Source organism: Zonotrichia albicollis, chromosome 6 (assembly GCF_047830755.1).
Source record: "Zonotrichia albicollis isolate bZonAlb1 chromosome 6, bZonAlb1.hap1, whole genome shotgun sequence".
Taxonomy (NCBI): domain Eukaryota; kingdom Metazoa; phylum Chordata; class Aves; order Passeriformes; family Passerellidae; genus Zonotrichia; species Zonotrichia albicollis.
This window is the reverse complement of record NC_133824.1, coordinates 56,024,444-56,050,868: the sequence shown is the minus strand read 5'-3', so window position 1 is coordinate 56,050,868 and position 26,425 is coordinate 56,024,444. Positions and strand designations below refer to the sequence as shown.

Genomic DNA, 26,425 nt, shown 5'->3' with positions numbered 1-26,425 from the left:
TCTGTCTGTCTGTCTGTCTGTCTGTCTGTCCCTGAGCTGCCCATGTCCCCATCACAGTGTCCTCCAGTGTTTTCCTTCCTGACTTCTCTGAGACACCCTGTCTCCACCTCTCTGTAAAAGAACCTAAAGGCGGTTTCTCTAGGAGAAAATTGGGATCTGTGTGCTGCTGAATGCTGGTAAGGTGATTTCCCATGCACCAGCAGGCTGCCTCTGTATTTCTAGACTAATTTAATTTCTCACTTCTAGACTCTAGACATTGATTCTATAAAGTGATTTGGAATCCTGTGCAGTGAGATGAATTTCTGAAATTTATTTCGTATATGATATGTTTGGACAAATCCTATAACATCCACCCCGATATTATGGTGCTGATGCTTTAGAACAGTGAATAGATGGGGTTGTAGTGGTCTAGATTGCACATATCCTGAGGGAAAGGGATCAAAGAAGTTGCTTGCTATTGTTTTGTTCAGTAATTTTGTAGTGTTAGCTGGTTTCACCCTAGAAGCACAAAGCACCTCACAGAAACTCTTCCCCTAACTATCTCTACTGATTATCACTCTCACTATTCTTTGCAATGTGATTCTGGAAAGAGATTGAGGAATTTTCACATAGTAATCCACACAGCTCCCTGGAAAGCTCATGTTCAGGAAATAAAAAAAAAAAAAAAAAAAAAAAAAAAAAGTAATTTTTTCCTTTAAATTTTTTTAAAAAAAACCCAAAAGATCTTCCAGCAAAATATGACTGAATGAAAATTTTGAAGCCCCAGTTAAAGATTTTCAGTCACAAAAGGGGAAGAATAAGGTGGCAAGAAATTAACTCTTTTCCCTTGAAATTCTCCTTCTTTATCCTTACCAACAATGTGAACAGAAATTCAGATTTTTATTCTAGTAGATCTGCCACCAAGGACTGATAACTTTACAAAGAGTCCACAAACACTAACATTTCTTGGATACTTATATATATTATTATAGTCGTACATAAGAAGAGAAAAGAATCTTGAAGATTTTTGGTGACACCATTTTCATCTGCTATGACATTTTTTTTCTTTTGGCTTGTCCAGAGTCTGCACTTTCCACATTTTAATAGCTCTGTTTTTAGTTAAAATTTCCATGTCTTGTTCTGGCTGCTGGTCATTTTGCAGTCTTTCTGATTTCAAATGAGTTATCCCCTCCCACACCTGTAATTTATGGGCTTGATTACTTTCTTAAGTAGTGGAATTAAAGCATATTTTCAATAGTTTAAGGTATTCTGACTAAGACCATTTTAAAGAGTGCTGTGCCTTCCTGTGCCTTATCAGAGCAAATTTTAATTCTTATTTCATATTTTGTACGCCAGATATCATTCTATACAGCCCTTAACTGTAATCCTAAAGTCATCTGCATTTTAAAATCAAAATTGAATGCTATTCACTTGGGGGGAAAAGGCCAATTTTTAGGATGAGGATTAGGTCAGTACTGCTTACAACTCCATTATGGGGCAGCCATAAAAGACTTAACTTTTAAAGGGGAAAATGGTGCTTTTTAAAAACTCCCTCATGAAAGGTCTGAGCATACAGTTTTGTGTAGTAGGACTCAGGGTCATTTCAAGATCAGAATTGAATGAATTGCTATTAGTCAAGGAAAAATCCCAGCTACTACTAAAACCTACCTCAAACTTTAAGGTTCAGCCTCTTGTTTTCCATGTGAATATCCTTTACTTCACCTCCTTGTGCAATGGACAGTCTGAATTTTCTCCTAGTTTAGTCATTCACCATATGATCCTGTCTGGAAGAGAAACCAGTACATAACTGGTGGGTCTGGCTGTGACACCTTTAGTCAAAAGTCATTGTTTGAGTAAAAATAAATTAAATAAATAAATAAATATATATATATATACACACACACAAACCTCAGATATATCTGTGAGGCAATACAGCTAGATATAAATTTATGAAGTTAGATTTTAAGAAATGCATGCATAGCATCAATGAACAGTAATTGCAATATGTAACTACATGCACAAACACAATTAGACACAGAGACTTGAATGTGTAAATATTCTACTTGTTTATTCAGGAAGGGTTGCTCTAAATGAGCAGCAAATAATAGCACATTTGTTTTGCAAGTGCAATTATGTTATGAATTTTGCCTCTGACTCATTAACCAGGCTTTGTTAAATGTTACAAGTCAAGCTGCATTCATCCATATGCTCTTGGTGTAATACTGAGCACAGTATTAACTGATACATTTTAAAATGCGACCTTTGCTTTTATATTTTTGCCCTTTTTTTTTTTTTGCACAAATTGTTATGTGAGAAACCTTGACCATGTGTTGGGTTAGGAGCTGGAGAAGGCCCAGAGAAGGGACACAGAGGTGGGGAAGGGAGCACAAGGAGAGCTGAGGGAGCAAAGGGGGCTCAGAGGGGTTCCTGCCTCCTCACCATTCCCTGAAAGGAGTTACAAACAGGTGGGAATGGGAATCAGCCTTCTTCCTGCAAGGAACAAGTGCTGGGAGGGGAAGGAATGGCCTCAAGTTGTGCCAAGAAGGGTTTTGACTGGTTATTAGAAAAAAAATTCCTCACTGGAAGAGTGGACACGAAATAACATAACATGGACACTGGGCTCTCCAAGGTAATAAAGAGAACTTTTGATTTCTGCCTCCAACATTTATAGATTCCCAAAAGTGACAGTGGATTGGAGGGTGACAGTGCCACCTGTCCAGTGACACTAAACAAACAGTCTCCATCAAAATTCTCTTCTTCCATAAAAAACGCAAAACAATGAGTTATTTACATAAAATATGTGAAAAAGTTCCTTACAAGAATGTAAACATCAGAAAGCTTAAAAAAAAAAACGTAACGAAACAAAGCAACAGAAGGGGGATCAGGTACTGTGACAGGGTGCCCGAGGCAGTGATGGAATCAGCATCCCTGGAAGTGTTCACAATGCACGGACGTGACACCTGGGGACAAGGTTTGGTGCTGAACACTGGTGGTGATGGGTTAATGTAGGACTCCACGACCTTCCCTGTCTTTTCCTGACTCTCTGATTCTGCACACAGAATTCTGATCTGGTTCTGGCCCAGAAAAAAAAGCAGTTTTTCCTGTGGAGCCCCAAGGGATAAACCTGTCCCACACCATGGAGCAAATGTGCACCATCCTCTGGGGTCCAAAATTCTCTGTACCTACACAAGTGAGCCCGAGGGGTCAGGCTTTGCAGTGCTCTCTGAACCTGCATATCAGGATTTATTGTGACACATGGGGGAACATTTCTCTTTCTTTCCCCACTGTGTTCCTGGTGAAAAAGTGGAAGCCACTGACTGCGAAGTGTTACATTAAACCCAGCTGAGCCAGTGCCATACCCCAGCATCATGGGTATGCAGCCACCATGTAGGAAACATCAACAATTATATATCATTATAATATATATATATATATATATAATTATATATTATATTCAGTTAATGAGAAAGAGGAAGAAAAGTACTGCTTGGTTTTACAAGATGGTTAAAAATCAAATTAGCTGCATGGAAACAACTCTATTTTGCAGGCAGAGGAAATGCACTGTCCATAGCACATTCCCAGAAAGAGTAACCCCAACAAAGCACCTGGACCTCATTCTTCTCACATGTATAATGCAGTGAATTTGAGAAAACCTCTCCATCCCACAGGATGATAACCTCAGCACGTTCAAGAATCTTATTCAGACTGTATTCAAGCCCCAGGTTTGGGAGCATAGGACAATTTTAAATGACAAAAGTACTGAACTAAGCTCTCTTGTCAGTGCTGTGAAACCAGCATTTTGCTGCCTTCAGTCACTGAGTTAAATTGGAAGCCTAGGGAGAATAAAGAAGCCTAAAAAGGGGGCCAGATACAATGGTGAATCTAGTTTAACAAACTGAGAACATCACAAAGGCAACAGCTTACCTTTGCTCCCTCCCTTCTCCTGGAATGTTTAAAAAAAGAGAATGGCTGGATGAGTTTTAGCAGCATTTTGACCTTGAAAAGCTGTGTCCTGGATGTCATCTGGGAAAAAAAATGTAATTTTACTCAGTCCAAAAAAATTCCTAGTGTGTTAGGCAAGCTTAAGCATCCTACAAACCTGCTGGCTTGGGTTTTCATTGTGAGCTTTTATTCTGAGGAATTAATAATTCTTGTACATTTGTTCAATCTTTTAATAGTGACAGTGCTGAGCTGTGGAGCCAGAATTGTGAATAAGACCTGAAATGCATCTCATATGCAGTTAAAATAGGAGGCTTACTACTGCATTCAGAGCTATCAAATAGATGTGAAATTGTTGAAAGGAAAATCAGAACCAAGTGTTTCCTGGCCTTATCTTGACAGATTAAATATGCACAGCCAGCAATCCTGAGCCACTGTGCTTCCCAACTCTATCAGTTCTTCTTTATTTTCTTGGTCTAGTCCTTTTCAAAGAGAAATACAAAACAATTTTCTTCCTTTCCTTTTTCTTTCTGCCCTTTTTGCAAGGGCAAAACAGTGAGTCCATTTAAAACCACGAGACCAAATCCTGCCAGTAGAGGAAATCACATTGCTTTTCTTGGGAATGCCCTTTAAACCTGCGCTGTCAAAAAACTGTATTTTCTCCTGTCTCTGCTTCCAGTAAGAATACTTACAGTGCCTTTTGGGGAAGCAAAACCATGACATTTTGCACTTTTATTTGGTAGATACAAGGAACACCCATGTGAAGAGATTGGGCAGTGGGATTTACCCCTTCAGAGCGATGGAAATGATAATTATTTTGTATGTAACAACTGGATGGGGCTGAGTTGTGTGGTGAGGCAATATGCTGTGAAATGCAAACACCTTCCTGCTCTGTTCTTTGGGGGAGAGAGGGCCCCAGTGCCTGTCCCTGCCACAATGCTGAGCACTATGAGCATCCTCACTGTGAATTCACGTGAAACCAATCCAAGATGCACCTGCTGGTGAGCAACCTCCAGACCACATTCCAAGCAATCAGAGAATTATTGTTTATGTTTCTTTTCTCAGGCTTCTCAGGAGAAAAATCCTGGCAAAGGGATTTTTCAGAAAATATAATGGTGACACCCCATCAAACCTAATTTCCTAGCTCTGCTGTTTCTAGCCTCTTCCCACATTCTCTTGCACTCTCATCTCTCTCTAATGTTATTCTGGTTACTACCTTCTCTGTAAGAGTTTATTTCAGAACATTTTGATTGTGGCAAAAAAACCAAAAAAATCAACCAGCAAATCTCAAAAGGCAGAGCAGGATTTTATATAATTTATATAAATTTTTTATAATTTTTTTCTTATCCAGAACTATCCTGCACTGTGGTCACTGCTGTACCTCCTTTACATTTCATAAACATTTCCAGAATGAAACGGCTCTGGTTAGTGTCTTTTGATTGTAGATAATGACAACAACTGGTGCATAAGATTAATGTATATTCATGAGCAGAATTATAGCTGTGCATGAAAGCACTACATTAGTGCTTGGTAATCAACATCTGCTTTACCTTTTTTTTTTTTTTATGTTAGCACAGTCACTAATCAAAGATAATTACACTGCTGCCATTTGAAATATTTATCACAAGTTCTGTGGTAGGAAGAACACCAAGTACAGTTTTTTCTGTACAGTTCCATGCAGTGCTAACTAAAGCTAGGCTCTGCGTGGCTTTGCAAAGCTCCTTTGTAGAGTTTTGGGATGGAAATAATTATGGCAAAGAAGTAATATTTTTAAATCTGAATACAACCTTCTACTTTAGAGTCATAAGTTGATAGTAAATATTAATAAACTATCTTCAGTAGGAAGTTCAGAATAACTAAATATCCTCACAATGGTAAAACTAAGGCATAAAATGGAGTAAGCTTCAAAAGCATTCAGAGCCTGTTGCTCTCACTCCTCAAATTTAGACAACCTTCTGAAAATAACAATGAAAAGGAAGGATCCTTTCCATTCTTTTCAAAACACAGAAGGATATGAGTGATGTTTTCATCGTGGATAACTCCATATTAATTCTATAAGGGTAAGTAAGAGGGCAGCATAGCAATAGTTGATTTAAAACTACAAAATGCACACATTCATGCACAAAATACAAATGGAGGGAAGTTTCTAACTTCTGAAATTTGGATTTGAATTAGATAACATTTATGTCTGCTCAGATCAGATGGGTAATTTCTTTACAAATCAAGAACAGACCCAGTGACCACAGCCTCTCCTCACAAGGCTTCTCCTCCAGACCCTTCACCATCCTCCTGGCTCCCCTTTGGACACTCATAAATGTATTCTAAACATGCACATGTGTTTGTAAATTACCTGATTTGACTTTAAAAATTACCCAAATATTAGTTATCTCTTATTTTGGAGGGATTTTTTAGCCTTTTTTAACTGGATGCAATAATTTTCCATTCGTGTGAATCATCAAATGGGAATGTGTAATCATAACAGATGAAAATTATAAATTCCTTGTATTATCTGTTGCAGCAGGAAACCTTAAACTCCCACCAGCACTGAGATGGGATACGCTGCTTTTAAAGAGCCCCATCCCTCAATTAACACCAAAACCACTTTATCCTGTTCAAACCATCAGCAGCTGGAGGTGCACAGGACTGCAGAGTGTCATTGTGTCATTATGGCTTTATTGGCATTTATTGGCACAGCCCCGAGGCTCACATCACCTGGGCCCTGCAAAATTCTGCCTCAAGTCCTGGCAGCCCTGCCTCATCCCCGTCCTTTCTGGAGCAGTAAAATCAGTTCCATGCAATTTACTCGGGAAGGGTCATTTGGGAAGGATCCTAAACCCAAGATGCAATCAACAATCTGTGAATCTTCTGGCACTTCTCAGATCAGTCCTGTTGGAACATCTAGCCATAAAACTAATTTGTGAGAACTGTGCTCCAATTCTGGTGCCTTATTCACTTCCCATTCTGTGACTCTGTCTTTACTAGCAATTCAAACTCCACTAAAACCCCAATGAAAGCCACAGAGGGTGAAGTTTTGTCTAAAACATGACGTGCTGTGTAGGTGTCTGTTCAGATTTCTCAGTGTCAAACCTTAGTTCTCTCACATTGACCATGAACAAGGCAATATAATATAATATAATATAATATAATATAATATAATATAATATAATATAATATAATATAATATAATATAATATAATATAATATAATATAATGTAATGTAATATAATATACATAATATATATAATATATATACATAATATACATAATATATATAATATAATACAATATACAATATATATATTGTATTATATCATATTATATAATATATTGTATATAATATTATATCATGTTATGTAATCTTATGTTATATTCTATTATATTATAATAGTATATTATATTATGTATCATATATTACAATCACATTTTATAATATAATACAATATATAATATTGAGTATATTGTATATCATATTATATTGTATATATTATATCATATCATATCATATAATGTCATGTATCATATAATATCATAGAATACTATACTAAAGAAAGAGAAGGATACAGACAAAAGGCTTAACAAGAATGAATAATAAAACCTCGTGACTGACTCAGAGCCTCCCCACAGCTGGACCATGATTGGTCATTAATTAAAAGCAATTCACATGGAACCAATCAAACATTCACCTGTTGGTAAACAATGCCCAAGACACATCCCAAAGCAGCAAACACAGGAGCAGCAATCAGATAATTATTGTTTTCATTCCTCTCTGAGGCTTCCCAGCTTCCCAGGAGAAAATCCTGTGCAAAGAGGATTTTACAGAAAATATCATGGTGACACTCTGCTGCTCCAGGGCATGGACCTCGTGCTGCCACCCACACAGACTCCCCTTTCTGATCTAGAAGGTTCCTGCTTCCCCAGACAGCTTTGCCTGAAGGGCAGCCCTCACAAATCGAGGTTAAGCATCTTTCTGAATCCAGGTTTTAAGGCAAATTTTCCCTGTGCTCATGCAGAATGAAAGAGGAGCCCACTAAGGACTATGGACTAAGAGGCATCTGTGTGTCAACCAGTCACTATATTTTTGCCATGGAGCCAGGTGTGGCTCTTCTGCCCATGCCAGCAGAGAGATCTCTGCCACAGAAAGGCTCCAGCACCAGCAATTCCAGCAATTCCAAAGCAATTCCAGCAATTCCAAAGCCCTGCACAGCCAGGATCAGAAGTGGCTGATACTTACTGGGAAATGAACCCGGATGGTGCATCAAACAGGCAGGAAACCACTGAAGGGTTACAGTGCATTGTCTTTTAGGATTAGTATCTTGTTTTTTAGGATTGGTACCTTCTCCATCACCTTTATGAGAACACAAAGCTCTCAGGCAGTCAGGAATACAACTGTGCTATTTCCCAAAGTCCACAATTAAAACATCATCAGCAATCGCTGTTTGGGACGGAATAATCCTTAAAAATGCTTAGTGTGAAATCCACACAACTCTCATATTAAAGTCTGAAATACCGCTGCTACTTCAAAAATTATTAACAGAGAAAGTTTGTGTCTCTAGGCATCAACTTCTCCAGCTTTGCTTGTCCGTAGACATTGAGGTGGTGATGAGCACTGCTAAAAGAGATGAGAAATAATCCTGAACTCTGCTGCAGAGTAAATAAACACATCAACATGCCACTAACAAGCAGAAATTACTGCAATCTCAGAGCTTGAAAATTAATGATGGGGGGAGGTGACACATGCACAGCCACTGAAAGCAGGGCAGCATTTTTGTTGGCAGCATCCACTCATTTATGCTGCAAAGTTCACACTCCTATGCTTAAGAATTAGAGTCCATTAAGTGGGAGGGGACAGAAGAATAATAGTTTTCATTAATTGTCACAACACACTGGGGGTGGGGTGAAGAAGAATAATACACCACTTCTTTTTTTTCTGTAGAACAAACCCTCCCATTTCCATGAAAATGTGCTTAATTTAAAAAAAAAAAAAACAAAAAACAAAAACTGTGTGTTCAGAATCACACTAGTCAGGATTTAATAATACAGCTGCTCTGTGGATCTCCATGTCTCCAAAACACTAAAGCAGCTGCCTGCCAGTAAAAACTGGATTGGGAAGAACCCACAGATATCAATATATTATTGTTAGTGTCTTAGTGGGCTGGAGAGCCCCCCAGAGAGCCTTGGGGCAGGGGCAGAGCATGGAGAGCTGCATTTCTGGTGTGGGCAACCTCAGAGTGATGTGCAAAGCACAGGAGGTGCTGCGAGGGACAGGATGGCACACAGCATTTCAGGGAGACAGACTGAGAAACAACAGGTCTTGGTTTCTGGGCACACTGGAACTTGATGAATTTGATGCCCCAGTCTGTCCAGTTTCATATCACAGGTAGGAAAAATGATTTTAAGTGATTAATTACACTGCTAATTGTGTTACTTAATGCTGCACTATGCATTGAAGATATCCTCCAAATGATGGGAAGTGGTACAGAATAACCTCTGGATCCTGGCCATGCCCCTTCATGGTTATTGCAGAAATTAACCCTCTTCTGGCTGGACAACCATTCAGAGCAGAAAAGCTTTTGGATCTGCTCTTTCTGGATGGACTGTAGTGAATTTGGATGGATGGAAGTGAATTTGGATCTACTCTTTCTGGATGAACTGAAGTGAATTTGGATCTGCTCTTTCTGGATCTATTCTTTCTGGATGGACTGAAGTGAATTTCATGGGCTGGAGGAAGCTCTGATCAATGGTGCAAATTTTCTCACAACACCTTGCATATATGGTTAGGTCTCAGTTGAAAATAAGGTATCTTGGTCCAGTCAGTGTGGAATTTACTTTGAAAAATAAAATCCTGGAAGCGCAGGATCCCATGCATTAAACTAAAAGCAATTTTGAATCAGGGACTCAATACATGCAGAACCAATACATTTTCCTTAAAAACTTTTTGCCATATCTAATATCCTATTGATGATAACATACAATTTATGATGATACAAGCCACTATGTGTCAGTAGAAAATTCAGCCACTGTTTGAAAAGGAATTTACTTGTTCTGTGTCTGATAGAGAAAGGTTTGTGGCTGCCTGTATGGCTGTTTCCTCACATCACCAAGAATCCTTCATTCTCCATTTTTTTCATGCACGGACTAAATACAATCCTGACCTAGTTCTCTCCTGAGAGAAAGTTTGCTGCCCTTTGTGTGACATCTGATCCACTGAGGTGAGGCAGAGCAGAGATGAAGAGTGAACAGAATTACCAAAGCAATGTTCTTGCCGCTGAAAGGAGGAATATCTCCTGCTAGTCATCACAGAAATGGCGCAGGGAGGACAAGGGTTTCATTCTGAATGCAGAACAGCAATAATGTCAAGATCTATTAAAGCTTCTCTAGGAACAGGAGAATCTCACACAGAGAATCCCCAACAGTCTCCCACCAGTGAGGCGTAACGTCTTCACAACTTGGAATAAAATGCTGGGGTTTTTTGTACAAATCTTACATTTTCTGAAGATAATTCTCCCCACTTGTCATCCTGGCTTCTGATAGCAAAGTCAAAGATTCTCAGAATAATACTTCAAAACACATTAAAGGAATGAAATATTATTAAGAAAATGCCCAACAGCTGCATGGTTTGAAAGAAACACTCACAAAGAAAGTCAGTGTGAAACAGAAATGTACGAAAGCACATCTTGATTCCCATTCCAAGTACCTGGAGCTCAGCTGTATCAATCTGCCAGGAAGACTGTGCCTAAAAATTCATAACCTGAGAGTTATTTACAGCTTAGAAAAGTTCCAGGTGAGCAAAGCCAGAAAAAATAACCTTTTTAGTGCTTCCATCAGAAATGAGAACAAAAGAAAAGAGATGTTTGGCCGAGGTGAGAAGAGGACATGGGAGTAGAAGGACAAAGAAATCTCTTTTGAGAGCCACTACATTTTTGGTAGTTAAGGCTCTCTAATCCTTCTTCTATATACATTAATCTCTTAAAGATATCTTAAAGAAGCAGCTTGAGTAGGTGCTGAAAATGAACAAGTGTGTTGGCCTTGTTGCAGCAGAGGACTAAGACCCACTAATATGAAGAAATATAGAAATATAGCCCATGGTGTTTCTGTGACTGAACATTTACAGTCACAGAAAGGATATAAAGCCTGAGGAGTCCTTTCCATCCTTCCTTTTTAGTTTACTTTGTGGAAGCACAACACTATAATCCTCTTATTCAGGAGGACAAAAGGGAAACAAAGACAAATCTTTATTCCAACTGCCCACATTTACTCCATACACAGGAGCTATACTAATTTATTCCCTTGGCTTTGACCTTTCTGAAGGAAATAGTCTTATTTTGCTCCAACATTTATCACTGGGCCAAAATGCCAGCACTGTCAGTGGTGCTTTTGAGCAGCTCTTGGAACAATGGCTTGCATGCAGCTCTGGAAATGGAGCTTCTGATATGCTGGTGGACATGGCATCTCCTCCTCAAGGGGCACAAACAAAATGCAATATCACAACCATTTTCCCCAGCACAGAGACTCACAACTTGATTAGAAAAAAAGGTCATGGAAGGCTTTTATTGCTAAATATATTATGCCTGTGAAGGCATAAAGGCAGCAGCAAGTTAGCCTAAGTAGGTTTTCTTTACCAGCACTGTGTTTCTGACAATTTCCCTACCTACTGGTTTTTCTTGCACTTTGTACTGATTTGCTCAATAATCTGAATGGCTGCCTTCATCTGAACCATGGTGCATTATCAAGACTGCCTTGTTTTATTGCTCTTTTTAATTCATTGTCTGAGGGCAGTGCCAAAATGAATCATTATACTGGGCGTCCTGATGATAACAACATCAACCAAAAGGGGCATTTCCCATGTTAGCAGTCATCTTGCATACCACTTAATGAGGCACCTATTTTATGACCAGCAAAACACTTATCTATTCGAATTGAGCTGTAAAAAGATCATGCTATATATATATATATATATATATATATATATATATACACACACATGTACAGTAAGTATGTTTAGTGGTTTGTCAGCATCAGCAACCTTGTCAATATACTGGTAATGTGGTAATTATTTATTATTCATTATTATAATTATACAATATTATTAATTATTATAATTATTATAAATTATTGTTAAGTATTGGAATTATAAATAATTATTATTGATAATTTATAGTGCATGTTTATTATTCTCTAATTTATGTTATTTTATTATTTATTATTATATATTTAAAATAAATATTTTATATATTATATAAAATATATTAATATTATATATTTTATGTATAATTTTAATATATTATCTATTTTATATATGTTATATTGTATATATTATAATAAATATTATATAATTATTTATAAGTCAACAGAAAATAACTTGAAGCAAAAATTGCCACAAAGATTTAAAGCAGGTAACAGAATTTGTCTCACAGGAAAAACTAAAGGAAAGATCTGAAGAAGCTGGGTACAAGGAAGGCGATATCAACCAGCCTGTTGTTTTCCCCATGTGAATTAGTGAGGGATTATGATTGTTCTTAAAATATTTTATACCAACTTGCTGGGTTACTGTAATTTTATCATTCTGAGATGGAATACCATTTATTTAAGTGAGTTGCAATACTGGAATCCACTTCTACTAAGTTCACATTAGTCTGAGCAGGGTGACTCTCCCTGGAGTCAGATATGGCAGATTTAACCAGTTTCAGTCAGATTTGGCACATATAACCAGTTTCAGTGAGATATGGCACATTTAACCAGTTTCAGTCAGATATGGCAGATTTAACCAGTTTTGGTCAGATATGGCACATTTAACCAGTTTCAGTGAGATATGGCACATTTAACCAGTTTCAGTCAGATATGGCAGATTTAACCAGTTTTGGTCAGATATGGCACATTTAACCAGTTTCAGTGAGATATGGCACATTTAACCAGTTTCAGTCAGATATGGCAGATTTAACCAGTTTCAGTCAGATATTGCACATTGAACCAGTTTCAGTCAGATATTGCACATTTAACCAGTTTCAGTCAGATATGGCAGATTTAACCAGTTTTGGTCAGATATGGCAGATTTAACCAGTTTCAGTCAGTTCCTCATGTTTGAACTCAGGCCAGACTCAATTGCTTATGAACCTACTGTCAGGGTCTATTTGTAGTCTTTTTTATATACTTAATCTTTCTGATTATAATGATGACTACGCTAAAATATATTAGATATATGTTCTATAGCTTAATTGCTAGGAGATATAGCCTATTTTTAATTCTCCTGAATCTCACCTCTTCCCTGGGCAGAGCATGTATTCTTCAATCTGCTCTCAGCCAAACAGATGCCTGGTGACTGACTGAGGAAAAAAAAGTATGAAAATAATTGAAGTTTGTATTGCAGTTTGCCACAGAGCATCAATACAGAGATTAGAGTTATTTAAGCACTTTTGTGTAAGGATAATTTTTATTTCACTTTTGTCTACAGGTTGTGTTCTCAGGAGGGACAGGTTTTAATCAATAAAGCCCCAGAATTTCCGGGCAGGGTGGTGAAATTCTGCAGCATCTTCTTTTTTCAAGGTCCATGAGCATATTGCAGAAAGGCTCTGTGTGCCTCCATGGACCCTCTCCACTCCTCATCCCCACAATCTTGGCGCTACTGGGTCTTTATTTATTATATTTATTATATTTATTATATTTATTATATTTATTATATTTATTATATTTATTATATTCATTACATTTATTATATTCATTGTATTCATTCTTTACTGGGATGCCACCAACTTCTTTCAGCTATCAAAGAGCTCAGAGCAGGGCTGAAGTTAATAGCTCAGGCCACACATGCTAATGGCTCTTAGTAAATTGATATATTATTATTGCTTAATTTTGGTAAACATTCTTAGGGGAAAGTGGCGTCTCAATTGCAGCCCATCTAAAATAAGCTCATTTATGCTAATGTCTTTCTCCTTGACACTCAGTAAATCCTTCCTAATGCATTAATTATGACTCCAGATAGACCAATGATTATTTCATATATGCTAATTAGGAATCATTTTATTCAGTCTGCCACACATATCAGTAAACAAGTGGGATGAATTCCCCACAGGGAGGATAAAAAGACAATGATTTTCCTTCCAATGAAGCTTTGAGAATTTACCCCACAAACAAGATGCCATTAGAGAGAAATGAGCACTTAGAAAAATATACTTACAGGTGTGAGAGACACCAAAAACGTGCTCTTTCTCAGTGATAGAAAAAAGCAGATTCTTAGCTCATTCCTTAGCCAAAATATCATTCTCAGTCAATGAGTTTTTACTATGTATGATGGGGAAGTGCAACCACCTTCTACAAAGTAAATAAAAATTACAATCAAATTAGTTCCATTTGCAGCAGAGAACAAATTGATACCCAAGAACAGTGTAATTTCAGCCCTAATCTGGAAGAGATAGAAGGCTGAAGAAAATCACTGTTATTTGCACTCATTGAATGTCAAGGTTAAAACATGGTGTAGGGAAGTTTCTGCTACCAATACTTGTGACCTTTACTGCTCCTAAATCCCACAATTCTGCAACTGGATCATGTATACCTCTCATAACTAATTGCTGACTGCTGTATAAATAATAAGGAGGTCTCCATAAAAACACAATTTCAGGCTTAAAACCAACCAAAAGAAACATAAAATGAATGATAAAAGCACCATCACTTAACATACTGCTACGCACAAACTCTTAGACCCTCATGACATAAATGATAATACATTATAGGATCAAAGCTGGCAGTTTTTATGTGCAGGTCAGATCTCTAAATATATATTTAGGGCTGAATTAGGCGAAAAATTTATTGTGTGTGGATATGACAATTTCTACTTGATTTTTCCTTTCATGTGTTACATCAAGTCAACTCTTTATACGTTTACACACTCAGGGCCTAGAGTTCTGCTGAGTACATTCTAAAAACATGAATAAATATTATAGAAGACTGCAATCTAAATTCAACTACCACTTTTGATGTGGGAGCCAATCCACAATAAAATTTGTTCTTCCAAAATCAGCTGTTTCTGTGTTTGAAGGTTGACTGGTTAATGTAGATCTAACTTGTAGAAATAGGAAAATATCAAAGTCTGAATGAACAGGCCACAAATGGTTCAGAAACAAATAATTACTCTGAAGGCATTTTTGGGATATGCCATTTTTCTATAAACTCTCTTTCAATTGTAAGCATAGACATATATATATATATTTTAAAAAAAAAATGAAAAAGAAAGGCAAGTGAGAAATGCAGAGCTAATCCTATTGTGGAGCCTGTGACTGCAGAAATGGGATGAACTGCACTGTCCTAAGGGAGACACACACTATTGCCTGCAAGGAAGCAAAGTACAAATATTTACCTTAATTATTCTAAAGTCTGGGAGTGTTGGGATGAAACCTGGGCCAGTTTCTAGAATCTAAAAAAGTGAATGTCATCCTAGTAAGATCCCAAGGAATATCAATGAAGCTTATCATAAATTAATGCTGTCAGAAGTACTTTTGTGTGTTAGTTAGGCTGAAGAAAATGAAAGTACCTTTCCTTAGGCAGATGAATTGAACCTTAAAGTGACTACAAATTAATGCACAAATTAATGCACAAAAAATTAATGTATTCTTAATACTTAAGAATATGTTGGTTCTGGATTATGTGTTTCACAGCAGTGAGGAAGTCCATAAAAGCTTCCAAATTCATCTGGCAAATAAACCGTTGTGAGTTATTTGTTGGTTCGTGTTTGTTGCTTTGTTAAGTTTTTTTTTATTTTCCTGTTTCTATTTTTTGGGACTCTGAAGAACACTTTTGATCAACTGAGACACAGAAAATACAGTACTGAAGACATGCCATCAAAAGCAAAGGTGTGAAACCATTCCTTTACATTTACACTACTATCATCACCTTTTGTTTCAAGCACAGCAACTCCTCACCATAGGGATCAGCAGGCATTCAAAGTTATTCCTAATCAAGGTAAAAAAAAAGACTGAACCTCTCTGAAACATTAAGGGGGAAAAGTCTAGGATTATTAAAATTAACATCAGTCAGCTGAGACAGAAAATCCTTACCTGTCCAGTCAGATTACTCAGCCATTCACACTCCATGCAGGTAAGGGCTACTTACAGGCTGTTTAAACTCTGCTACAGCTCTGATGAATGCAGAGAGGATGGGTTAGAAAAGCAAGCACCTTGGAAAAAAAAATACTAGAAAATGTAAATTCTAATTTCATTCATGCACTTCTGTGCACGGGGGCTGATATCCAGTTGAGTGGTTGCTGCAGTTTGTGGAAAAGGTAATGAAACATCAGATGGGTACTGCTCAAGAGCATTACCCATAATGATCACATTGTAAGCTATTAGCACTTTTAAATACATAAATATATTGCAGCTAATGGGATATGTGTTTACAGCAACACAGCAAAGTTATTTTGCCACTATTTTTTAAAGAGAAGAAATTGAAATACTAAGTTATCTGCTTACTGTGTTGTTAAAAAGGGAGAGCATTCCCTTAATGCTAATTTAAACAAAATTATGAAAAGTTAAACTTTTGTACAATGTACTGAAAATTGATTAAATTGTGATGATGGTCCCTTGCTGGTAGTAGAGCAGTAGCACGCTTCACTTGTCTTTCAATGCACTACCTTAATATTCAGATATATCTATCTCACAAAACATCAAATGAAACCCCATGGAAATCCAAATTTTTACTGATTTTTAATGTACAGAAGTAAGGGAAATTTCAATGAACTAAGGTTTTTTTTTTGTCCTTCACAGAAAATCAAAAGCTACAGGAAACCTTCATAATTTACATCTTCAACAACCAGCTTCTCACTAGGAAATACTTTACATGGTTTTGATCGTTTTCTAAATTTTTATTTATATTTGAAATAAATCAAAGCCAATAGGTCAAGGTGCAGGGTGCAGGATAGGGATGTTTGCTATTAACTCCACCATCCTCTGCAGAATTTCCCACCTTTGGGGGGTCACTGCTCACTCAGGTTTGTGTTCTGTGTTTCTGGCACACCGTGATTAAACACAGCATCACTGAACCCGCACTTGTGGGATGGACACGGGGGGATCTCCTCAAACAGGCAGGGAAGACAGGAAGAGAGCATATTAATTACACCAATTAATAAATATAAGTTTCATATTAATACAAAGAAGAAACTGGTTTCCTGATCAAAATTTGCATTTATATTCTGACATTCAACCCAGTTATTTTCATTTGTTTACGAAAATTCTTGTTCCAATGCTAATATTTTCAAGAAAATGGTGCCATCGTGCTCCTTTTAATATTCCAGAGGGAAGGATCTGAAAATGCTGTGCTACATTTCAACTTACATTTGTTTAAAAGCACAGAATTCATTTTCAAGTCATTTAGGATTTGATTACTTGTTTGTGGGGGTGGAGAAGCAGTGCTGAGGCAGGAAGAGGAATCAGTAAATCAGGCACATAATTTTCAAATCTGGGAATTATATTATTTTCCAGTGGACACAAAAGTTATCCTCTGGACAAGACTGACACCAATTATATGAGAAGTTTTAGAACTTTTTAAAATGGATGGTAGTTTTAATTACTTAATGCATAACTGCCCCACAGCTAAGGCCAGTGGTGTTTGTGGAGATGAATTTGGCATTGCATAACCAGCACAAACACACGTTGACCTAAAGTGAGAGCTTTAGATCACCTAATAAAATAGATCACCCATTAAAATGTGAGGTGATCTCTTGGTAGTATCTATGAGAAGTGTGGATCTTGAGAAATATCTAGAAACCCAGGTCACACACCACAGTACTCTTATGCTAGAGTCTGTGCAAATCTAAGACCAAAAGATTTTTGGTATTCTAAAAATAAATTAGAAATATATGCAGGTAACACTGGAGAAAATTTACTTCTGTAGTTTTTTCAGTAAGATGTTTGTAATGTGTTGGTTTACGAGTAAAACATTTTAGTTTAAATTAAGTTGAAAAGGAAAATCAGGAAATGTAGAATGTAAAGAAAATTTTAGCAAGGCATCATAGGAAGGATGAACTCCTTACCTCCATGCTTAGAAGCAGCCAGGAGGAAACAAACACACCACTATTACATCTATTTTCTGTAGTTGAAATAAAACACCTTCTCTTGGTGATCAGAGATGCAATCCCTGGATTGCAGGGCTCCTCTGAACTGAGCTGAAATCCAGGCTGAGGTTCCCTCCTGCAGCTGCAATGACACACTGACACACTGCTCTCCTTTCAGCTCATCTCAGCCTCATAAAATATCCAGGGTTAGGACTTTTCACATCCCATTAGCTTTATAAAATTTTATTTGATATTTCTTTAATACCACTTCTACAGATATAGTTTTGTTATATTGGATGATCCATTCAGTAAAGTGGCTTTTTAAAAATCTCTTCTTTGGAATATTTTTCTCCTTAGGAGCTCTTTTCCCCACTTATATTTAGGAGTCAAGAAGATCCTGCTTAACCAGCAAAGCTGACCATGTTTTGGTCTCACTGAAATAGAAAACAACATTGAAACAAAACTGATGTGATTACTAACCAATGTGATTGAAAATTGAATTCTATTATATCCATGTATGACAGCAAGAGCATTTCGCACTCATACAGAAAAAAACCAGAAAAATAAATATGCAGCAAATATAAATATTCTACATATTATGTATAGCAAAATCAAAAGCCCACTGATTAGAAAGAGACTGCAGCAAACTGTAATCAAAGTTTTGATTGGAATTTTTTTTCTTCTTTGGCTGTTTCAAAAGCTTCTTGATTCTCTAACATAATATTAGAAAATTTAACAAAAGGAAGATCAATGGGCATCTGAAATTCTGCAGTTGCTCTTCACCTTCTGAGACAGAGTAATCCATCCTGAACTAGGTAAAGTGTCTAGGAGAGGTGAAGGGTCTGTGGAGCTAAAGCTGAAGGAGAGGCCGCATTCCAGAGACAGCAAGGAGACAGAGAAAGAAAAACAGAAAACCGCGAGGTCAATCTGCCCCCGACCTAGGAATTCCTTCGATAAAGAAGAATTAGTGCTAAATGTCGCGTGGAATGAATATGTATGAACTTAATTTGAAACTGTATGCATATGCATTTGGAAGGGGGGATAAAAAGGGGACTCGGAGTCTCCAGGGGTGCGCACGCCTTTTGGGAGGCTTGCGTCCGACGCGCGTCGTAATAAAGGCATACCGGGCTTTACAACTTTTACAAGTTGTGAGGTTTCTTCCTTTCTCCGCAAATCATTCTGGCGAGCCAGCCAGGAGATTCAGGAGATATTTTCCGTCTCCATCTCTGTCCCCGCAGGGGCGGGGGGGGGACCGACGGACTCCTAGGCGCACCCCAGGATTTTCCTGGAGGAAGTTCCGCTCGCCTCGACTTGCCTCCTGCCGGGACAGACAAGAACCTGCTGGCCGCGGAGAAGGACACGGTATGTACTAGGGGCCCCTGGGGGGGGGGAGGGAAGAACAAGGAAAGAACAAGGGAATTAACGACCCAGAGACGTCTGGGGATCAGCCGATAGAGCGGCCGATAGAGCGGCCGATAGAGCGGCCGTATTAGAGACGGGGTTCGTTCCATCGTCGTCCTGATAGAGCAGGACTGCCAGCGGCTCCGGGGTAAGCTAGCTGCAGCTGATAGAGCGGCTGTATTAGAGACGGGGTTCGTCCCATCGTCGTCCTGATAGAGCAGGACTGCCAGCGGCTCCGGGTGTAAGCCGGGTGAACCCGTGTATGCGTGTATTAGAATTCAGATTCTGATGGGGCAGAGCTGAATTCGCGTATGTTTCTTCTGTTTGTGCGTGTGTGAGTGGTGTCCGGACACTGTGTTGCTGTGTGTTGCATTGTGTGATCAGCGCGCTGTATTTGTAAGTTGTGTAAGTGTATAAAGTGTATGATATATAGAGAGCAGGCTGTGCGGGGGGGCGAAAGTTCCGCCCGCCGCTTGAGAGGTTGAGTAAACACCGGCCGAAGCAGGCTGTGCGGGGGCGGGGAGCACCCGACGGAGAAAACAGAGAGAACTGTGAAAAGCGTGCGCGAGGGCGTTTTTTTGAGTAAAAGTGGTAAATTGTGGTGTAGGTTGTGCGTGCTTTCACCGTGGCTAGACGAACCCGAGGGGTTCCTCTGCCTCAGTGGTTTGGACTCGACCCTTGGGAGTTCGTGAATCCGGTGAATTTTTGGATAAATAGAGGAGACGAACGAGTTCACTTAGAGGGACTCTACCGGACTTCAGCTGGCATTCTTGTAAGTCTGGACTGGGAACAGCCTGCCGTAGAAAATTTAGAGCTCCCTGTAATAAATGGAATAGCTTGCTTTTGCGGGAAATTTCGAGTAACCGTTGGCGCATCAAGAGGCTGGCACGCTGCGTGGGTATTATTACAGTGCGTAGTTTGTGGGAAACGCTGGTATTGTTGTTCTAGCAGGCGACGGGGCACGTGCCCCAGGTGTAAACGAGAGGTTCCTGATCAAGCTGATTCAGAGCCTAAGATCTTAAAACTTGTGTGTGGGAAATCACATCTGGTACCTGCCACTTGGGGTGTGTGGGAGGAGGACTGGGAAGCTACTGTGAAGTCCTGTGAAAAGAGGTTTGGGTGGAAGCGGGACAGAGCAAGAAGGAGATAATGGGAACTAACCAGAGTAAGGAAGTTCCGCAGGCCAGCCCCTTAGGGTGCATCTTGGCCCACTGGAAGGAAATCGCTAGCCGGGGGGGCTCTGAGAATAAAAAGGATCTAATCCAGTATTGCACACGCTGGTGGCCCTTATATAGGCTAGAGGACGGGGCAAGGTGGCCACCCACTGGAACCCTGGACTATAATACTTTACTGCAGTTGATGTTGTTTCTAAGACGGGAGGGTAAATGGAATGAGGTCTCGTATGCTGATATGTTTTTTGTTTTAAGAAACCACCAAGAGTGGCAGAGGGACTGTGGGATTAAGGCACCCTCAGACCCACTGGTCTTGGCCCTTGAAAGGGATAACAAGGCAAAGAGAGGGCAAATCAAACGCTGCTGTTCAGCATGCAGTATAGGACAACGGTGTATGAGATCAGATAAGGTCTATTGTTCTGAGGAGCAAGAACGGGACACATTTGAGTGGGTGAAACATCCTCCAGCTCCTCCCCGAAGGGGGATGGTTAGGGAAGTCGAGGCTGATGCTGAGGATGAGGAGGAAGGAAGCCTCCCCAAAAGGGAGGAGGAGGACTCAGGTGGGGAAGGCACATCTACTAGATCCCACCCCATCCGTGGGAGTCCAATTGCATCTAGGACTAGGAGGCAAGTAGTGCTACAGGCCCCTCTGCGACAGGCAGTGGGGCCAGAAGGGGGTAGATTAATGATTAAAGTGCCATTTACCACCCTTGATTTAGAAGCATGGGAAAGGGTTGCGAGGAATTACCGTGTTGACCCGATACTCACTGCCAAACGCCTAAGGTATGTTATCAAACAGCACAACCCAGACTGGGCTGACATCCAGCTACTACTGGATGCTTTCACTGAGACAGAGAAGCAGCTGATCTTAAAGACAGCTGGGAATTTGGCGGAGGATTACTGTAAAGCCACCCAGCTGGATGTAAAACAACATTTCCCCCTCCAAGACCCAGAATGGGACCCTAATGTGTCGGCAGAGGTAAAGAAATTAACAGAGTATCAAGAGTGGATAGTAACAGGGGTGGAAAGAGCTATTCCAAAAACCATAAACTGGTCTGCCTTATATTCACTTAAGCAGGGACCTTCTGAGACTCCATCTGAATTTCTAGAGCGTTTAAGGGATACCATGCGTCGTCATACATCATTAGATCCGGAGTCTGAGATAGGGATAAACCAACTAGTTAATTCATTTTTGGGGCAGTCTGCTGGAGATATCAGACGTAAACTTCAGAAGATTCGGGGAGCAGACGCGAGAAATCTTGAAGCCTTGTTAGAAGAGGCCTGGAGAGTATTTAGTAACCGGGAGGAAGGATATAAACGGGGAATGAAAAGGTTGGTGGCGGTGGTACAGGAGGAAAGGCAGAGGAAACACAACCAGGGCCCACCGAGACAAGGACCACCTCGGTTGGGCAGGGACCAGTGTGCAATCTGCAAAAGAATTGGTCACTGGAAAGACCAATGCCCAGAACGAAGAAGGAGTGACCAACAGATGGCTGCACACGTACAAAACAACTGAGGAGGACCGGGGGATCCTGCCCCAGCGGATCCACTGGTTATAACAATGAGGCTGGGGGAAGAAGGGAAAAGGGTAGAATTTTTAGTTGACACAGGAGCTACATATTCAGTCCTAAATAAAGCCTTAGTGCCTGTGGAAAATGATTATGTTGTAGTACAGGGGGCAACTGGCCAGTCTGAAAGGGCATATTTTTGCAAACCTTTGAAGTACAAATTGGGAAAACAATGGGGTATTCATAAGTTCTTATACATGCCTAATTCACCAAGAGCACTCTTGGGGAGAGATTTATTGGAACAATTACAAGCCACCATCATATTCAAGAATGGGGAAATTACTCTGGAGGTGAATGATCAAAAGTACATAGAGGCACTAAGTTTAACTCTGACTGCTACTGGCATTAAGGAAGAAATTGATGAGGAAATATTAAGTCAGGTATTTCCCGGGGTGTGGGCCTCTGATGTGCCAGGAAGGGCAAAAAATGCCTCTCCCATAGTAATCAAACTCAAGGAAGGAGCGCAGCCAGTGAGAATCAAGCAGTACCCCCTAAGGAAAGAGGACAGGGAGGGAATCAGCTCAATAATCGAAAATTTTCTGCAACTAGGATTGCTGAAGGAATGCCAATCTGATTTTAATACTCCCATCCTGCCTGTTCGAAAATCTGATGGGACATACCGGATAGTACAGGATTTAAGGGCTATCAATAAAATAACAGAAGATCTGTATCCGGTTGTAGCCAATCCATACACTTTATTAACTTGCTTAACACCTGAGCTAACCTGGTTCACTGTTCTAGATTTAAAGGATGCCTTCTTTTGCCTCCCCATCCATGAAGCCAGCCAAAAATTCTTTGCATTTGAATGGGAAAGCCCTAAAAGTGGGCGCAAAACCCAGCTCACATGGACCAGACTACCACAAGGTTGGAAAAATTCCCCCACCCTGTTCGGGGAACAACTTGCAAAGGATCTGGAATCCTGGGAAGCCCCACAGAAAGAAGGGAGGCTTTTGCAGTATGTTGATGACCTTCTACTGGCCACTCAGACAAGGGAAGCATGTGTGGCCTGGACGGTAAGCCTTTTGAATTTCCTAGGACTCCAAGGATACAGAGTATCCAAGAAAAAGGCACAGATAGTGAAACAGAAAGTAGTCTACCTGGGGTACGAGGTGAGTGCTGGGCAACGGACTTTAGGGCAGGCTCGCAAGGAAGCCATATGCCAAACCCCAAAACCCCAGACCATAAAGGAACTCCGAACGTTCCTAGGCATGGCAGGGTGGTGCCGGCTGTGGGTCTATAATTATGGACTACTCGTCAGACCCCTCTATGCTCTTATTGCCAATGGAAACAGAGATCTCCAGTGGACGAAAGAAGCAACACGGGCCTTTCACCAGCTAAAGGATGCCCTCATGTCAGCTCCAGCTTTGGGACTTCCAGATGTGAGTAAACCATTTTTCCTATTTTCCCATGAGAAGCAGGGAATTGCCCTGGGAATACTGGCTCAAGACTTGGGTCCATACCGAAGGGCAGTCGCTTACCTCTCTAAGCAACTAGATGCAACAGCCAAAGGATGGCCAGGTTGCCTCAGAGCTGTAGCAGCAGTTGTGCTGAACATCCAAGAGGCACGCAAGTTTACCCTGGGACAAAAAATGACTGTGCTAGTGTCCCATACAGTGTCCGCAGTACTGGAAGTAAAGGGTGGCCACTGGCTTTCACCGCAGAGGTTTCTGAAATACCAGGCCATTATGGTGGAGCAAGATGATGTAGAGATCGTGGTGACTAACATTGTCAACCCAGCTTCTTTTCTCAGTGGAAACCAAGGAGAGGCAGTACACCACGATTGCCTGGAGACCATTGAAGCTACCTACTCCAGCCGCCCGGACTTAAAGGATACCCCCCTGGACGACGCAGAGACCTGGTTCACTGATGGGAGCAGCTACGTTGCTGATGGGAAGCGATATGCTGGATATGCAGTGACCACCTATAGAGAGGTAATCGAGTCTGGACCCTTACCAACAGGCACCTCCGCGCAGAAGGCCGAGATAATTGCCCTGACCCGTGCCTTGGAAAGGGCAAAAGGGAGGAGAATAAACATCTACACAGACTCGAGGTATGCATTCGGAGTTGTACATGCACATGGGGCCATCTGGAAGGAGAGGGGGCTGCTGACCTCACAGGGAAAGAACATCAAACATGCACAAGAAATAATCCAGCTGCTGGAAGCAGTTCAACTGCCTGAAAAGGTAGCAATTATGCACATTAAGGCACACCAAAAAGTGAGCTCAGAATTGGAAGAAGGAAATGAGCTGGCGGATAGAGAGGCAAAAGAAGCAGCAAAAGGGGAGGTAGCTACTGAAGGAGTCCTTATCCCAGACGGACAAATCTCCCTTGAAGGTAAGCCAGAATATAGCAAGAGAGATAGGAAATTAATTGAAGATCAAAAAGGGACATATAGCCAAGAAGGGTGGGCTACCATTGAAAAGAAACTGGTAATCCCTTCCCATTTGTTGTGGTCATTAGTAAGGGAAGAACACCAGAAAACACACTGGGGAATAAATGCCCTATACACATACCTGATTGAGAGGATTGTTGCTAGAAATTTATATGCCACTATTACTCAGGTAACTCGACAGTGTGATCTTTGCCTCCAGACTAATCCCAAAAATATCCCCAGGCCGAAACTTGGTCAGATTGGGAGGGGCCATGGGCCTGGACAACAGTGGCAAATTGACTTTTCAGAACTCCCAAGGAAAGGGGGGTATCGATATTTGTTGGTATTGACAGATACATTTTCAGGGTGGCCAGAAGCGTTCCCCACCAGAACTGTCAAAGCTAGAGAGGTGACCAGGGTGTTATTACAAGAGATAATACCGCGCTTTGGAGTTCCAGCCACAATGTCCTCAGATAGAGGATCACATTTCATTTCCAAAATAGTGCAACAAATTAGTAGCCATCTGGGCATAGACTGGGAGCTCCACACCCCATACCACCCCCAATCAAGTGGTCAGGTGGAGAAAATGAATCATTTGATTAAACAGCAAATCATAAGACTGGGGCAGGAAGCAAATCTGCCCTGGCCCCAAGCTCTTCCACTAGCACTATTGCGAATTCGAACTAAACCTCGAGCTAAAGAAAAGTTAAGCCCTTTTGAAATACTCTATGGGAGACCATATGGAATACAAAAGGGAATGTCCACCCACATTGGAGAGATGACATTAGCCACCTACATGGTGGCCTTAAACAAACAGCTCAGAGAAATTGAAAAACATGTGGCAGGAACTCGGAGCCGGGAGTTAGATGGGCCAGTACATAACATACAGCCTGGAGATTATGTATATGTTAAGTCTCTTACAGAAAAAACTTTGGAACCGCAGTGGGAGGGACCGTTCCAAGTGCTTCTCACCACCTTCACTGCAATCAAAATCAAGGAGCAGAACGCCTGGATTCATCACTCCCGGGTGAAGAAGGCCCAGAGACCCCTTGAGGAGTGACTCCAGGAGACAATGAACTGAGACTAAAACTTACTTGGGCAAAATGAGTAAATTGCGGTGGGGAGTAGCTCACGTTTTAGTTTGTAGGATCATTTTGTGTATAATCATGACTGAAGTTTTAGAACTTGAGAGTACCTTTATTCAGAGCAATGTTAAATGGCCTTGGTCCCGGGCGTTTAATCAGTATACTGGATCCATGGGAGAACTTTCTGAGAATTTAAACCTGTCCATTGTGGTAATTCATGGAGATCAGGTATATGAGGGGCAGGAATGGCAGGAACAGAAACTATGGACACTTCAAGGGATTAGAGGAGAAGAAATCAAGGTAGGGTGCCGGATGACAAATGGGACAGCCCATAAGAAACCAAATGAAATTAGTGTCTCAATTTCTCCTGATGAATATGAACGCCAGGAAATCTGTGATAGCCTAAATGAATCAGACTGCTGGTGTAATTTCACCTTAATACAGCCTGTGGAAATAACTTGCCTTTGGGCACAGGAAGATATTGGGCTTTCATTTAAATTCAAAATAGACACTACACCTTTCACCACAGCAGGACCCTACACAGCCCACACCAAGACCCAAATAGTTCAGACCCAACCCAAACTTGAACCCGAGTTGTATGGAGTTGGCCCCTACGTAGTAAAGAATGTGGGTGAACAACAACTATTGTTCAATCCAGAATGGTCTCTCAAACGTGTGGAGCTGATAATGCAAATTAACATCTCAAAAATCCAACCAGTCTGCTCCTCCTTCCTGAAAACTTCCTTTGAGGGCTGGACAACATGGCTGCAAAAACAGACATACCTCAGGAGCAGAATGAGAAGGGATCTAACTGGCCTATTAGGGACAGGATTAGGAGTTTTGAATGGAATTGATTCAGAGATACTGATGAA

The 26,425-nt window shown here is 40.3% G+C and overlaps 1 protein-coding gene across 1 annotated transcript; it reads left to right on the top strand.

Annotated features, from left to right (window-relative positions):
• The first annotated feature begins 20,506 nt into the window (after positions 1-20,506).
• On the top strand, positions 20,507-25,521 carry LOC141729296 (uncharacterized). The gene is given in 2 exon segments (XM_074542207.1): positions 20,507-24,431; positions 25,382-25,521. Coding segments are annotated over 2 exon segments (4,065 nt in total).
• Positions 25,522-26,425: the final 904 nt, after the last annotated feature.